Source organism: Eschrichtius robustus, chromosome 3 (assembly GCF_028021215.1).
Source record: "Eschrichtius robustus isolate mEscRob2 chromosome 3, mEscRob2.pri, whole genome shotgun sequence".
Taxonomy (NCBI): Eukaryota; Metazoa; Chordata; class Mammalia; order Artiodactyla; family Eschrichtiidae; genus Eschrichtius; species Eschrichtius robustus.
Window position 1 is genome coordinate 60,827,084 of NC_090826.1, and position 17,766 is coordinate 60,844,849.

The 17,766-nt window shown below is 35.5% G+C and overlaps 1 protein-coding gene across 2 annotated transcripts in view; it reads left to right on the forward strand.

Moving 5' to 3' along the window:
- LRRC7 (leucine rich repeat containing 7) overlaps positions 1 to 17,766 on the forward strand; it is a 383,497-nt gene that overhangs the window by 364,866 nt on the left and 865 nt on the right. For both annotated transcript variants that reach the window (XM_068538014.1, XM_068538015.1), the window contains one exon: positions 4,472 to 4,546. In XM_068538014.1, the coding sequence (XP_068394115.1) occupies positions 4,472 to 4,546 (75 nt within the window). The remainder of the gene's footprint in view (positions 1 to 4,471; positions 4,547 to 17,766) is intronic.

Here is a 17,766-nt window from a genome sequence, read left to right on the forward strand (position 1 = left end):
AATTTATAAATGGTGAACACAGACAGGCTAGCTCCAGAACTATGCTCTTATTCACTTCTTTCACTATATGATAGGCAGAAAAAAATGGCCTCCCAAAGATTGCCACATCCTAATTCCTAGAACCTGTGAATATGTTACATTACAAGGCAAAAGGGACTTTGCAGTTGAGATTAAATTATGGAATTTGAGATGAGGAAGTTATCCTGGATCCAGGTAGGCCTAATCTAATCACATAGGTCCTTAAAAACAGAGAATCTTTCTTGACTGTGGTCAGAGGGAGATGTGAATGTAGGAGAATAGTCAGAGAGATGCACAGTTGCTGGCTTTGAAGATGGAAAAAAGGGACCACGAGCCTAGGAATGTGGACTTTTCCTAAAAGCTTTTCCGAAAAGGCAAGGAAACATTCTCCCCTAGAGATTCCAGGAAATAATGCAGCCCTGCCAACACCTTTGTTGTAGCCCAGTGAGACCTGAGTTGAATGTCTAACCTACAGAACTGTCAGATAATAAATCTGTGGTGTTTTAAGCCACTAAGTTTGTGGTAACTTATTATAGCAGCAGCAAAAAACCTAATATACACTACTCATTGAAAAACAGTTACTGAGGTATTTTCCTTATTTGGGCAAAATGGATTTGCTATATCACTTTAGGTATACAGATTATTTCACTAGTTTGAATGTATTGCATGATAGTTTGTCTCACATTTAGCACTCCGCAAATGTTACAAGAAATTTAGATCTTGCCCGAAGAGTTATAAAATTGGTCATATGCCATGATTTGGATCTTTGATACATACAAGATGGCTTACTGATGCTTGGAAGTTAGAAGATGGCTTTTTACCAATCAGTGGGAAGTTATTGTTCTAATTTTCAGAATACAAATAGTCGGATGATTCCTCACCAAAGTCTGTCATCAGTGTCAAAGTGTTCTTTGAAGTCTCAAAAGAAAATGAATTTGTTGAAAGGGTGACACACTGCTACAATGAACTTTTTGAAAACAGTGTCAAAGTTTTCATATTTCTCATCAATATTCATCATAACAGAGACCACAAAAATGGGTTCAGAGTTATTTGGTCTCTTTCATATGACAGTGTTTATATGTCAATACATAAATACAGTGAAAAATCAGGGCAATGGCCTTTTCAGGCAGTCTTTGGGGAAACATTCCACCTCCAAAAATAATGAATGCTACAGACCATTATCAAACATAACACTCATTGCTATCTGTTTTGACTAATGTGGCAATATGCTGGCTGATAGGATATATATATAGAGAGAGAGAAAGAGACAGAGGGAAAGAGAAACTATGCCAATGAGCAGTAGCAATTTCTTAGTTGGTAAAATTTATTGATTGAAAAGAAATATTAACGCTTTAGAAAACAGCAATAAATGCTTAGGAAGACTCAGGCCACCATAAGAGAAAGCTTCAAAGCAAGTCTCCAGAACAGTGGTTGAACCCTGCAGAGCTTTGTGATGATTGAAATTAAACCTGCTAGAGACATGACTTTGGTATTCTTTCAGCAGTCAGCTTGTGGAGTGTTGCTAGTTCCTCTCAGCATTGCAATATGATGGCCACAATTCAGTTCCTATGGTCTGGATTCATACAAAGATTATTAAAACTGTTCCTGTACAATAAGCTGAAGAAAGGCAATCAAAATTAACTAGGTAGCACAGACTTTGACTGCTGAGATAAAATAATAGTCAAAACAACTTCGCCTTCATCATCCAGAGATGCAGTGTCATTCTGCCTGTTGTACAGAGACCGCAACAGCAAAAGAGGGGGACCACCAGGGGAACTGAGTACTCATACAGTCTCCTGGATGGATGGAGTATGAGAGTTATGTGCCCAGTATGAAAAGGACTGTAAGGATTATATGTGTTTTCACAACCAGTGCCATTCACTGGTCTGGTGGATTAGTCATTGTGCCTTATTTAACTGTCCCTTTCAAACAACCAGTTTTCTTTTTCCTTCTGAACTGACCATTTGTACAACTGAACTGACCAAAGTAACTAGCTGTTTGAACATCACACCAAATTGTGACACCATTAACCTAAAAGGTTTCTTAAGTTTTTATTACTATTTTCTTAATGCTATTAGTGCCTAATCATTGTAGAAAAATTAGAAAACAGAAAAGCAAAAAGAAAGAAAAAAATATACATATATATGATGTCTCATTACCCAGTACAACCACTGCTAATGTTTAGGGGTATATTCTTCCAGATATTTTCCCACACAAATATACATTTAAACATGTTTCAGCAAAAATAGTATTATGCCGCACATAATGTTTTATAACTTGCTTGTTTCTCTAAGCACTAGTGTCCTTCTATAGCTGTCATCTAGGACTTCATTTTTAATGACCACATGTCGTTCTACTGTATAGATTTACCGTAATTTATTTATTTAATCAATCCCCTGTTATTAGACATTTACATGTGATTTGTAATTTTTATTATTACAAATAATACCGTGATGAACATATTAGTAAATACACGTTGCATATTTATCCAGTTATTTCCCTAACATAAGTTCTAGAAGTCGAATTACTGGTTAAAGTTATGCAGTTTTCTAATATTTTAACGCCTACTGTAGTTTCATCTTTGAATGGGAAAGATAACAGGTTAAAATCAGAAAGATAAAAATCATTCAAAATCCTTAAATTAATGTTTCATAAAGATCTAAAATGCTAAGTTAAAACACATAGAAATATTTTAATTAGGGTCTGTTTGTTAAACCATTTACAAAGACATACACACACAAAGTTATGGGTTTAAGTGAGAGTTATTAAGTTTACAGATCAGTAAATTAGATAATTTTCTAAATAACAGGCAAAGCCATTAAAATATTATCTTCTATTAATACTCAAGAATTAAAAACAATAAGAGCTGTATTGATATATAATTCACATACCATAAAATTCACCCTTTTAAAGTGTACAGTTAGGTGGTTTTTAGTATATTCACAGAGTTGTGCAACCGTCACCACTATCTAATTCCAGAACCCTTTTATTACCTTAAAAAGAAATCTGTACACATTAACAGTCACTCCCCTTGCTTCCCAGCCCCTAGCAAACACTAATCTGCTTTCCATTTTTATGCATTTGCCTCTTCTTGACATTTCATATAAATGGAATCATACAATATGTGGTTTTTTGTGACTAGCTTCTTTCATTTAGCATAATGTTTTCAAGGTTCATCAATGTTGTCAGTACTTCATTCTTTTCTATTGCCAAATAATATTCCACTGAATAGATATACACATTTTGTTTATCCACTCATCAGTTCATTCTTAGTATATTAATCAAAATCTTGTCACCATCATGTTTAAAGTACTTCAGTAGCTCCCCAAACTGATAAAGATGTCCATTAAAGACCCATCTTGATCTGGTCCCTACCTACTTTTGGGGATTGATATGATTTTCTCCCATGTTCCCAACCACATCCACTCGAACCCTTCCACAACCACTGCAGTCATAATAGAACTACTTGCAGCTTCCTGAATGTAACAGGCACTCTCACTTTTGTATGTGCTATCCCTTCCGTGTAGAATATCTTTCCTTATCTGTGTGGATACCTTTTACTTGTCCTTTATGATTCCGTGCCAGATATCTCCTCTTCTTAGAAGCTCCAACACATTAAGGTTAAGCTGGATGCAACATTTTAAATAACCTATTATATTGATTACCTCTATCATAACACTTCTCGCACTGTCTCATAGTTGGTTTTCTTGACTTTTCTTCTACTATATAGTGAGCTCACTGAAGACAAAAAATATATTCTGTATATCTCTATAACACCAACATCAAGGCCTAGCATATGGTAGACATTCAGTAAGTGTTTGCTTTGTGTACATGATCAGTAAAATTAATTTGACATTTTTATAAACTAAATCAATTTAGGAATTTTGTAACTATATAGATGCAAACTTTATACGTTGGAATTTTCTTATGTTTAACTTGTTCATTTTACTTTACAATTCTCAGTAACATATAAAGTAATACTCATTAAAATAAACCAGTCTTATGTGTAATTCTAGTAAGGTTTTTAAAGTGTATGTTGAATTTACAACCTATCAGATAGGAGACATTTTCAATGAGGAATAACTTAAGACAACTTCAGAAGTTATACAAAAGTTACACAAAAGAACCACATACCTGGTTCTAAAAGATGGTTTAGAACCATATATCAAATTATTTAAGAAAGAAATTAAGACTATGCCATTAAATTAATTTATAAGTCATAAGTGCACTTTAAAAACAATATGAGCGTTTTTGTGCAAGTAAAAAATGTTGCTTTTCTTAAACTTGATTTAGAGGGTGGTGCCTTGCTTAAAATACTATAATAATAGTTTAACCTCACATGTGTAAACTGTTTTTAATCTGTTTTCACTGTTTTCTATGTGAATGAAAAAGTTTTTAAGTAGATCTAGTTCTTGAAAATAGAATCCTAACCTCTGTTACTTCTGACTTATAGGGTATCTTTGTTACTAGGGTTCAGCCTGATGGACCAGCATCCAACCTGCTGCAGCCTGGTGATAAGATCCTTCAGGTAAGACATAAAAAGCAATGCTTTCTAAGGCCAACACTGAAACAGATATGTACCGAAGTTATTAAGCTGAATGACTTGAATTAAGTGATTGAACATAAGTTCTTCTTACACTTCTTATTTGTCTTTATTGTTTTGGGGTTGAGAGGCAGGTCAGAAACCATTTCAGACCTATAGAATCCTATATCCCCATTACCTGGCACATGGCAGGTGTTCTGAATATTTTTGTTTAAATGAATGGTGTTATTTTGGGAATGAAAGAAGAATTGATACATACACGAATCTATGCATAAGTATCAAGTGTAAGTAAGAATAATGAAGTACCCAAATAGGGTATCTATGTGACTTTAGATGAGGGAGAAGAGACTGTCCATGTTTAATTTCTCAACAGTAATCTTATTACTGTTTGAATAATGCGAAACACCTGGTTATATCTCTCTACTCTCCCTGCTGAGATGTTTGAACAAAAGTTTAGCTGTATACAAGGTGACTTTTTTAAATGTATTGTGTGATGGAAAAAGACATTTCCCTAACTTAAAGCTCTGCATATCAAAAAGGATCCCTCCAGTAAACAGTTAAGTACATGCTTGGTATAACCTCATCCATTTTGCTTTCTTTGTCCTTCTCTCTTAATTCACTTCCACTTAATAATTTCCTACATCACAGCACAAGGCTCTTAAGTATCATCAATTTATTTAAGATTCAATATTTTGAGTTATGACCCCAGAAATTTTCCACTGTGTAACTGGATGGAACTATCTGACATTGCAGAGATTCGATCATTTGGAGAAATTATAAAATGGTTCAACATAATAAATTGAAGATTTAGGGACACTGAGAACACAGGTGCCTTCTGGTCAGACTGGCTATGCAGATAGTTACCAGAATGCAAGGGCCCCACTCAACTCAGTTCTGAGGAGATCTTCTACCTTCTATTTATTGAACTCTCTCAAAGATCCCAGAAATGTAGAAACCCTATATAGATAAATTGTCTTAGCATTTTATTCTCACACATATTTTAAACTAACTAGCAAGATCATGAAAACTCAAGTTTTCAAAACTGATAATTATCTGAAAAGACTGTGGGTTTCTCCAACCTTTGGCAATGTCACAGGAGAAATACCATCCAAAAGGTCCAAGTCAATTCCATGCAAGCAGAAGACCAAACCAGCAGCTGGTCTTTTGAGTTAAAACATTGAAACAAAAAAAAGACACATAAAATCTAAACATTTTCTTTACCACTTTATTATTGAAGTTCTATATTTCTTAATTGCCTAGCTAGCCCTTTGATCTTAAGCATTTTATATCATGTCTAGAGAACTCACATTCATTATATGTAAAATGAGTTTATACTACAGCTAAGGTCCCCTAGCTCAAAAATTCAACTGTTCAATAATTTTATCAATTTCCACGGAAAACGGCTAAGAATAAACTGACAACGTAACTCCCTAACACTTGGTACATGCTGCTGTTTAGGAAAGGAAATGGCTAGTTTTTTTCTCTACTGAATTTCAAAGAAATTATTTTGAATCTCAGAGTCTGTAAAAAATGAAGCCAGTTCATCTGAGATCTCTGATCTATTAGAATGCGAAGCTGGGTAGAGAAGCCTTCCATAGCTTGAAACAAGTTTGGGGACTTTGCCTTCATCCATGACAGAGGGAGCAAAAGAAAGACTTTTCCTTCCAAATTCAGAAATATTTAAATGGGTATAAAAATGTTATATAGATAGAGAGCTACAGATACAGATATAGATATAGACATCCTGCAAAAGGAAATGAGAATTAAGGTAATATCTAGTTGCAGGGTTAGAATACACTTCTAGCTGTGAAATTCTAAAAGGGTTATATGTGGGGAAATGAGGGTTTAGTATTTCTAGTCCCTGAGATGTATACAGAAACAGCAAAGTGCACAGAGAAATGAATTCCCAATGCAAGAAGTAGGAAGGAATTATAAGCCAAATCAGTTAAAAGTCACAAAAACTGCAGAAGAGCTGCACCTGGGTTTTCTCTTCTCTCCACATATGACTATCAAGGATGTAACATTTTATTTTTGCTATAGAAGTTATTTGTATCTAGTACAATAAAATCAAAGTCCATTTTCAGTAAAAGAAAAATGCCCATAGACCTTAATCAGACAAATTGCTGTATTTACAGTTTCATTCATACTAGTTAAAAAGCACAAGTGGCCAATTATATTTTCTGAAGGAAATAAAAATGGCTAATTCTAAACTGAAATCATTGCCAACATCAGATGCTAAGAGAGCAAATTATATTTTTGTCTCTTTATAATACTGTGGCTCTTAGTTTAAAGAACACTGGAAAAAATGAGTTTATAACATTGAGTTATCTGTTACTTACAAGATCATTAGAATATATCCTCACTGGAGCAAATTTATTTACAAATCTTTATGAAAGCATACAACCTGGAAAATCAAGGTAAAAGGAAAAAACAAAAACAACGAATGAGCTCCCCTTTAAGTGATGGCAGTTACTGGGTTTGATCTAACCCAATAGCAAGTAGCAAAAGAGATATAAAATAGCAAGAGATATACCTTTCCCAAATTTCCCCCAAACCCAGAATTTGTTACATAAGAGCTATCTCTTTTTTTTTTTCTGTAAATCTTTTTACCCACTATTCTCTTCTTATTCTGCTATGGTGTTATGAGCATGTTATTTGAGTTACATGAAGATGTGTGTATTAAGGGATGATGTTAATTAAAACATATTCACATGATTATTCTGTCATTTTACTATTCATTTTCCTAGAATAGATGCTGTAATTCATGTGCATATTCAAATGACTTGCTGTGCTTAGGAAGTCATTTTGGTTTAAGACAGTGTGACATGAGGAAAGAGCACTGTGCTAGGGCAACTGACTCCTCAAAGCCTTACCTTCTGTAAAGTCGAATTACAGAAGAGTGAGAGAGAACCAGGGGAAGCACATGGAGCATAAAAAATGTTATTCAATTGAGCTGTGTGAATTTGCCGATATCTGACCATTTTTGAAGTGGCAGTTTTGTTGATTTAACATCATAGTTTCTTTTTTCTAATGTTCTTTGCAGTTAAAAAATTCAGTCCAATTCATTATACATTTTACAATTTAAAGTACATTTAAATATAGAATATCTATTAATTATAGTTACTCTGTTGAAAAGATGAATAGACTGGAAAAAAAGATTATATTGTACTTGATAGTTAACATGACACAGTTGTAGCCTACAGCTCACTTGTAAGTATATTGTATTCTAGTCTATCATGGTAGTCAATCCCTATCCTCTTCATTTACCTGCCCCCACCCCTTCTCAAGACAAGAGCCTAAATTTGACAGAAGAGAAATTATATTATTTATAATTAGTTTATGACATCCAGTTCTACTTTGCAATAATTTTAAGAGTTTGGAATTTGTAATCCAAAGTATATTCCTGGTCTATGGCTATATCTCGAAGATACCAAAATAGAATAATCAAAGAGATGATAATTCGAACAAACCTGATATGTCGCGCTTTTTTTAAAATAAATTTATTTATTTTATTTATTTATTTTTGGCTGAGTTGGGTCTTTGTTGCTGGGCACGGACTTTTCTCTAGTTGCAGTGAATGGGAGCTACTCTTCGTTGTGGCGCACGGGCTTCTCATTGCGGTGGCTTCTCTTGTTGCAGAGCACGGGCTCCAGTAGTTGTGGCTCACGGGCTCTAAGAGTGCAGACTCAGTAGTTGTGGTACACCGGCTTAGCTGCTCCGCGGCATGTGGGATCTTCCCAGACCAGGACTCGAACCCGTGTCCCCTGCATTGGCAGGTGGATTCTTAACCACTGCGCCACCAGGGAAGCCTGCTTTTTTTTTTTTTTTTAGTCTTGAAACACCTTGGTCCTCCAATTCATAGAGACAAGTCGAGAAATCACTCTCAACAAATATGTCTGTCAAGTTTCAGTTAGTTGTTGGTAGGTTGTTTGGGTCAGAGCATGCTACCAAGACAGTTTACTCTTGATGGAGCAGGAATTACTCCAGGCTTAACAGAGAGGAGAAAAAGAGGATGAGTAGGAGGAAGAATACCCATGGGCTAGACTGGCATCTGTCTTCAGGAGCAGAGGTGAGAGCCTTATGCCAGAACGGGTGAGTGTGGAGTACAGTGAGAGGGGAGAGGGACCCCAGGTGTGAAGAAAGAAAACCCTAAGATTTTAAAGTTTCTCACTGAGTTAGAGAATTCAATATAGATATGGCTTGGAGTGGGGACGGAGGTGAGAAGGAGATAGTGAGTTACAAGCTGTCCAGGTCCAGAATGGGAAGAAAAAGTTTAACTTCTCAGAAGTCTAAACAAAGTAAATGTCAGTGGATGGCTGGGTCAGTTGTATACTGATACACGGTGCTATATCTGTATACAATTACTGAATCAAACCTTCCTTATCTGAATGGAAGTTTTGTCCCTCTTTTAATGACAAGTACGTGTGGTTAGCTGCTAACGGTATTATCTTACTTAGCTAAAGTTTATTTATTCAACAACCTTAAACAAACAAAGTGCTACTGAGAAGCCATAATAAGTGTCACAAATTCCATGCACTAAATCTCATGGCTTTTACTCATAAGAGAGACTTTATTTCATACATGTAGTCTTTTACCTAGTTTTTCAGACCACCGAGGGGAAAGCCTCTGGATCCAGGCACATTGCCAGAAGCAAGAAGTCATAGCTGACAGTTTCACTGTCCAGGAAGAGAGAGAAACATCTTTTAAAAGAAAGAAAAGAAATTCAAAAAGTACAACAGAGTCATTCAGTATAGAATAGTGTTTCCTAATGGAATCTTTTAAAATATCTTTTTTAAAAAGAGCTCCTTACTCAAATAAGTTCAGAGCCACCTCAGATTCAATCCTTTGTTTCAGAATTTCACAACGTTGTAAGCATATTAAGAACCTGAAAAATCGTACAAAATGATATATCCCAACATATTTAACCGTGCAGCCCTCTTGACCAACAACATCAATTAGCCACTTCCACAGAACACACTTGGGGGAATATCTCTAGTAGAAGCAACTAACTGGGTCCACGGCTTCATTCAGAGAGTGTTCATGTTCATAGTTATTATTATGAGTCACTAAGAATGGGTTAGAGTACGTTTATTTCTCTGAATTCTTTAAAATTTCTCCCCAGAAAAGACTACAAAAAGTAAAGAGGAGAAATTTTTGTTATGGTTAAAATGAAGTGTGGGGCCCTTAAAGAAATAAAGTATTTGGAAATTTCACTAAAGCATTTCCCAACAAGGCTAAATAAGTTAACACTTTTCTATTGTTGATCTTATTTGCTGGTTGAAAATCAAAAACATCGGAGAGGTTTGGGGAAAGGTGGGTGGGGGGGGTAGGGGGGTGGGTTCAGCATCATGTAACTCTTAGTGTTCAGAGAAATTATTGCTTATAATGATAAAATACATGTGCAAATATTTTTAAATAGCATTTGGTTAGAAGATAACCAAAAATAATTTTTAAAACGTGTATGATTTTATATGCCAGTTTCACTGCATACCTTTATCCATTTGGTTTGTTCGTAGTGTATAAAGTTCAGCACAGATAACTAATTAGAGACGGAGTAAATACTTTTTGCAAATCAAAAAAATAATATTTAGGTACTAAGTGAAACATGAAAAACAATAAAGACAAATTAAGTTCATTAAGCTGGCTCTAACTTCCATAATTTGGCTGAAATAAAAATAACATCAATTAAGTACCCATCTTGTGTCATTCAGAACACACAACAACCCTGCAAGGTATCTGTTGTTGACAGAGGTTAAATAGTTCATTTGAGCTTCTTCCATTATACAACACTGATTCTCCTGGAGCAAATTTTACTGATTGCATCACATTTTCCATTTCCTGATTTGGCAAATATGCATTAAATGCCCACAATGTACAAAGTGTTATGCCAAGCCGCGTGAACACTGCAACAAGGAAATAGAACTAAGGTTCTACCTTTACACACCTAGCCCAGGAAGTAGACATGCCCAAAATTACACAGAGCAGAAAATGGAGGAAGAGAGACAGGAAAAAGCTGACTTCAAACACGCAACAAAATCAACTCCCAGTCTGTTTTCTCTTAACAGCAAGCTCTCCACCAAAACAGAGACCAACCTGGCTACAAAGAGTTCCCTGAAAGTGAGAGGCTGATTTTGCAGTTCCTTTTGTGGTAAAGTACAGAAATAAAGTGCAGCTTGTTGGGGAACTGCTTGCAAACCAAGATAGGGAAGTCATTTTTTAGAGATGCTCATTCCACATGGTAGTTTAGAAGAAAACAGGCATTATAAAGTCAAAGCAGATAAATATGTAAATATCCTCAGGATTACTATTTATTACCAGTTCCATGCCTGACTTTCTATACAAATAATGGACAAAGTCTTCAGTTGAGTCTCTTCTATTTTGCCATGTCTTTTTTTGAGCCTGAATTCTTGAAACATTCAAGCTGCATTACAGGTGTGCACTTAAGACAGAAGAGAAATTCTTATTTATGTTTTATTCCATGAATATTTCTTTAACATCTTTATTGGAGTATAATTGCTTTACAATAGTGTGCTAGTTTCTGCTTTATAACAAAGTGAATCAGTTATACATATACATATGTCCCCATATCTCCTCCCTCTTGCGTCTCCCTACCTCCCACCCTCCCTATCCCACCCCTCTAGGTGGTCACAAAGCACGGAGCTGATCTCCCTGTGCTATGCGGCTGCTTCCCACTAGCTATCTATTTTATGTTTGGTTGTGTATATATGTCCATGCCACTCTCTCACTTTGTCCCAACTTACCCTTCCCCCTCGCCATATCATCAAGTCCATTCTCTAGTAGGTCTGTGTCTTTATTCCCATCTTGCCCCTAGGTTCTTCATGACCTTTTTTTTTTTCTTTTCCTTTTTTTTTTTAGATTCCATATATATGTGTTAGTATACGGTATTTGTTTTTCTCTTTCTGACTTACTTCACTTTGTATGACAGACTCTAGGTCCATCCACCTCACTACAAATAACTCAATTTCATTTCTTTTTATGGCTGAGTAATATTCCATTGTATATATGTGCCATATCTTCTTTATCCATTCATCTGTTGATGGACACTTAGGTTGCTTCCATGTCCTGGCTATTGTAAATAGAGCTGCAATGAACATTTTGGTACATGACTCTTTTTGAATTATGGTTTTCTCAGGGTATATGCCCAGTAGTGGGATTGCTGGGTCGTATGGTACTTCCATTTTTAGTTTTCTAAGGAACCTCCATACTGTTCTCCATAGTGGCTGTATCAATTTACATTCCCACCAACAGTGCAAGAGGGTTCCCTTTTCTCTACACCCTCTCCAGCATTTATTGTTTGTAGATTTTTTGATGATGGCCATTCTGACCAGTGTGAGATGATATCTCATTGTAGCTTTGATTTGCATTTCTCTAATGATTAATGATGTTGAGCATCCTTTCATGTGTCTGTTGGCCATCTGTATATCTTCTTTGGAGAAATGTCTATTTAGGTCTTCTGCCCATTTTTGGATTGGGTTGTTTGTTTTTTTGATATTGAGCTGCATGAGCTGCTTGTAAAGTTTGCAGATTAATCCTTTGTCAGTTGCTTCATTTGCAAATATTTTCTCCCATTCTGAGGGTTGTCTTTTCGTCTTGTTTATGGTTTCCTTTGCTGTGCAAAAGCTTTTAAGTTTCATTAGGTCCCATTTGTTTATTTTTGTTTTTATTTCCATTTCTCTAGGAGGCGGGTCAAAAAGGATCTTGCTGTGATTTATGTCATAGAGTGTTCTGCCTATGTTTTCCTCTAAGAGTTTGATAGTGTCTGGCCTTACATTTAGGTCTTTAATCCATTTGGAGCTTATTTTTGTGTATGGTGGTAGGAAGTGTTCTAATTTCATTCTTTAACATGCAGCTGTCCAGTTTTCCCAGCACCACTTATTGAAGAGGCTGTCTTTTCTCCACTGTATATTCTTGCCTCCTTTATCAAAGATAAGGTGACCATATGTGCATGGGTTTATCTCTGGGCTTTCTATCCTGTTCCATTGATCTATATTTCTGTTTTTGTGCCAGTACCATACTGTCTTGATTACTGTAGCTTTGTAGTATAGTCTGAAGTCAGGAAGCTTGATTCCTCCAGCTCCATTTTTCGTTCTCAAGATTGCTTTGGCTATTCGGGGTCTTTTGTGTTTCCATACAAATTGTGAAATTTTTTTTTCTAGTTCTGTGAAAAATGCCAGTGGTAGTTTGATAGGGATTGCATTGAATCTGTAGATTGCTTTGGGTAGTAGAGTCATTTTCACAAAGTTGATTCTTCCAATCCAAGAACATGGTATATCTCTCCATCTATTTGTATCATCTTTAATTTCTTTCATCAGTGTCTTATAATTTTCTTCATACAGGTCTTTTGTCTCCTTAGGTAGGTTTATTCCTAGATATTTTATTCTTTTTGTTGCAATGGTAAATGGGAGTGTTTTCTTAATTTCACTTTCAGATTTTTCATTATTAGTGTATAGGAATGAAAGAGATTTCTGTGCATTAATTTTGTATCCTGCTACTTTACCAAATTCATTGATTAACTCTAGGAGTTTTCTGGTAGCATCTTTAGGATTCTCTATGTATAGTATCATGTCACTGCAAACAGTGACAGCTTTACTTCTTCTCTTCCGATTTGGATTCCTTTTATTTCTTTTTCTTCTCTGATTGCTGTGGCTAAAACTTTCAAAACTATGTTGAATAAGAGTGGTGAGAGTGGGCAACCTTGTCTTGTTCCTGATCTTAGTGGAAATGGTTTCAGTTTTTCACCATTGAGGACGATGTTGGCTGTGGGTTTGTCATATATGGCCTTTGTTATGTTGAGGTAAGTTCCCTCTTTGCCTACTTTCTGGAGAGTTTTTATCATAAATGGGTGTTGAATTTTGTTGAAAGCTTTCTCTGCATCTATTGAGATGATCATATAGTTTTTCTCCTTCAATTTGTTAATATGGTGTATCACATTGATTGATTTGCGTATATTGAAGAATCCTTGCATTCCTGGGATAAACCCCACTTGATCATGGTGTATGATCCTTTTAATGTGCTGTTGGATTCTGTTTGCTAGTATTTTGTTGAGGATTTTTACAGCTATGTTCATCAGTGATACTGGCCTGTAGTTTTCTTTCTTTGTGACATCTTTGTCCGGTTTTGGTATCAGGGTGATGGTGGTCTCATAGAATGAGTTTGGGAGTGTCCCTCCCTCTGCTATATTTTGGAAGAGTTTGAGAAGGATAGGTGTTAGGTCTTCTCTAAATGTTTGATAGAATTCGCCTGTGAAGCCATCTGGTCCTGGGTTTTTGTTTGTTGGAAGATTTTTAATCACAGTTTCAATTTCAATGCTTGTGATTGGTCTGTTTATATTTTCTATTTCTTCCTGGTTCAGTCTCGGAAGGTTGTGCATTTCTAAGAACGTGTCCGTTTCTTCCAGGTTGTCCATTTTATTGGCATATAGTTGCTTGTAGTAATCTCTCAGGATCCTTTGTATTTCTGCAGTGTCAGTTGTTACTTCTCCTTTTTCATTTCTAATTCTATTGCCATGAATATTTTTTAATACTACAGTAAAAGCCACTTGGGACTTCAAACTTCCTCACATTTAAGAAGTGCAGTGTAAATTTTTCATTGGAACTCTCTAAGAATTTAAGGTCTGTAGGTCAGATTTTTTGATAGGAAAATTTTTCAAATGACTTGGCACACAGTTATTGGAGTACTGCTTATACAGTATACTCAGCCCTAAATATATCGTAATATTTAATGAGACTACTCTATCAGATTAAAATTCTGCAATGGGAAATTCCAGGTGGTTAATGTGAAACATAATTATAATTACCTAAGATTCCAACTGTTTGGTCTCATAATGTCTGGCTGTCAGGATTAGAAAACATGAAGGCTTGCCCAATAACTCTAATATGGTTGCTCTATATTTTCATTTTCCCTCATCCCAAGAGCTATAGGCATTCAAAGGATACATATTAATGTACTAATGTATATCTAACATACAAGATACATGTATACTGGCCCTTTAAATGTTTGTCCCTTGAGGGTTAGTTTAAATCAATTTAAAATCATACACCAAGTCTCTAATCCCATTTCTCTTTCGGATTCTTAAAAGAATCATGCTGTCCTTCTTATTGGGTAATCCCACCAATTTTGTGGCCAAGCCTTCTCAGAAACTAGTTTTTAAATTTAGAGCTTTGAATAATCAGAATACAACAGAATTCCTGGGAGAATTACAACATCCTCTGGAGAATTTCTGTGATATAAACATCCATAATTTATCCACTTAACAAAACATTTAGCAGAAGGAAATCAAAGATAAATTCAGGAAGGAATAAGAGGATGAAATCCAGAAACCGACTACGTTTTACAGTAAATTGATGAGCTATAATCGCAAAGGTCTACTTTTTGTTAGAATTGCAAATGTTATTTTCATTAACCTTCCATCTTGTCATGTCTAAATCATGCAAAGGGGCAATTAAAAAACCTTTTGTGGCACAGATGTCAAGTGGAATTAAAACAAGGAAGGATACCTTCTGGAAAAAACATAAAAACTATTGTAAAATGATCCTTTATACTTCAAATCAGCTAAAGCCAGAAATCCATTAATTATATATTCTTGAAGCATAAAATTTTTAGAATATCTTTTCTTTCATAGATTGTTTTCTTATTAACTTCATTTTGACTTAAGCCATTCACTTAAGTTGCAGTTTCCTCAAAATTGCACACATTTTATTATAATCCATGATAGTCTGTGTGTTTATATAAAACATATATGTAGCCAAATGTGGCAACATATTTTAAAACTTTATTAATATAACATTTGTTCTTCAAATCATCTTTTGTATTTATATTATACACATATTCAAAATGTCAAATGCATAAATGTAGATTATACACATTTACGTTTCAAAGCATCATCAGATTTATACTCTGCAATTAATATTAAATAGTATCCTCCTTTATTTCCTAAGCTCTTCTATTCACACACATGAAACAACCACAAAACCTTTCTAGTTGAAATATTGTGATTTTTCTGAACTTCATGTTAATTGGAAAAGCCCTGCTCACATGTAGTAACATAATTGTCTGATTCCCTGTCTGAACCACCTAAGATGTAAGCCAGATAGCCATATTCATTTGAACAAATACAATATAAATTCTCTTGGCTCTTCTGTCCTAAGAATATAAAAGAAAGTTCTCTAGAACTGAGATTCTATCTTCTCCTTCCATTCAAACCCCTCTGTCATTACCTCCCCTGGTATCAGGCCTACCATAATGTTCCATATCAAGAAATAAGGCAATTAATCTTAACAAGTGAATTCATTTAATGAACCTAAAACATTTGTTTCAACCTCACACCACCAATGAAGTGAATTGTGTCAAGATACAGAGAGTTGTGACATAAATTCCCATCTAGCCACTAGCTGTGTGAGCTTGGATATTTCGTGTAACTCTCTGATCCTCACATTTTCATCTTTAAAAAAAAGTTAAGGTTAACTAAACAGTTCCTTCCTCTGACATTTCGTCCTTCTACTCTTATGGCTTAATGAAAATTGTATTTCTTAAATTCAAGAAAGTAATAGTGAAGTAATATTAATAGTAGTAGCTAACATTTATTGATCGTTTACAGTGTGCCAGGCCTTGTCCTGAGCAGTTAACATATATTAACTCATTTAATCTTTAATAAACTTTCTAAAATAATTTGCTTTCTGATCTTTCAGAATCCTTTCGGTAATTTGAAGCCATTCCCAGGCACTCCCTAGTTGTGGTCTTTTAAATAAGCCTCTTGAGATTCACCAAAATTCTGGCTTAGAGCCAAAACATTTCTGGGGACTAGAATTACAGGTAGAGTCCTAATGTTTATTTGACACAGTGGTCTAATTTATCAACCTGCTTATTTCCTTCTGGGAAATCAACTCTTTGTGTTTCCAACTATATAACTATCATTTGTACTTACAAAGCATGAAAACTAAAAGCCAATGCTTTAAAGCAATGTGAAAAGCTAATTTATACAAGGAGTCTCCCTGGCCTTGAATCAGAACCTGGACTGTGGGTCTGAACATCTTGAAGCCTTGTTTCGTGGAAACAGACCCAGATTCCAGGACAGAATTAATCAAGCTATGCTTTTTCTCTGCTCTTTCCTCTGTGCCTCAGAAAACTAGGGTTAATTGAAGCCACTAGGAAATACCTGATCCTCTTGGATTTCCTGCTACCTTTATGAGCCCTCTACCTTGATCGCCTTCAGGATGACCCTTTCCAGCTCTCCTCCTGCCAGTTGTCCTGTTCCCTCCCCTCAGTGCATTGGTATCCTCGTTCTTTAGTTCAGCCATCAGGCTGGCGTCTGCTTTCTGCCATCCTCTAGCAGGAAGGATTGGGCCCCGTTTCACCTTTCCCTCCCTCACTTCAGACAAATTTACCTAGATGTCCAGGTCAATGGCAAACACTGTCTTTAAGTTCTATTCTACACATCCAAAGCCATGGCTCCATCCTGCTCCCCTAGTTAGATTTCCCTTCTTTCACAATGCTCCCTTTTAAACTTATTCTCTGATAATTCTCTCAGCATTCCATGTGGTAAGTACCAGAGTGCGGTAAAACCTCACTTCTGTTTCTAATGCTGCCACCCTGACCTCCTTCCTGAACTCCAGTCTCTTATTTCTAAATATATGTGCAACATTTTCCTTGCATGTGTCGTCAGTACCACAAACTCCGTTGTCTTCCCAACTAAGCCTGCTGTTCCTCCAAGGTTTCCATTTTCTGTTAATGGCATCACAGTTTGATTCTTGTTTGTTTTTATACCCTTGTCCAATCAGATGCCAAATCTATTGATTCTACCCTAAAAGTTTTCTCCTTTTTAATTTATTTCCTCTCAAGTCTCATTGCCCTAGCAGATAGTCTGACTTAGTCTTTCTACTTTTGAGATAGTTCACATGTAACTACAACAACACAATTAAGCCAGAGTTAAAACTATAAGAATGAGAGATTTAGCATTTTGGTAGATCCAAATTTAGGACTAAATGTTATTTTTACCAGTACTCGAATAAGTTAAATTAAACCTGTTAGGAATCTGAATGAGAATTACAGCTTTGCAAACACTGTAAAGAAAAAAATTATGGTAGGAGGTGATATAGCAACAATTTTAAAGGGAAAATGTTGGTTATTTTATCATGATCAATGAAATATCAGTTCAAATCACTAGAAACAATTGTAGTGTTATGATG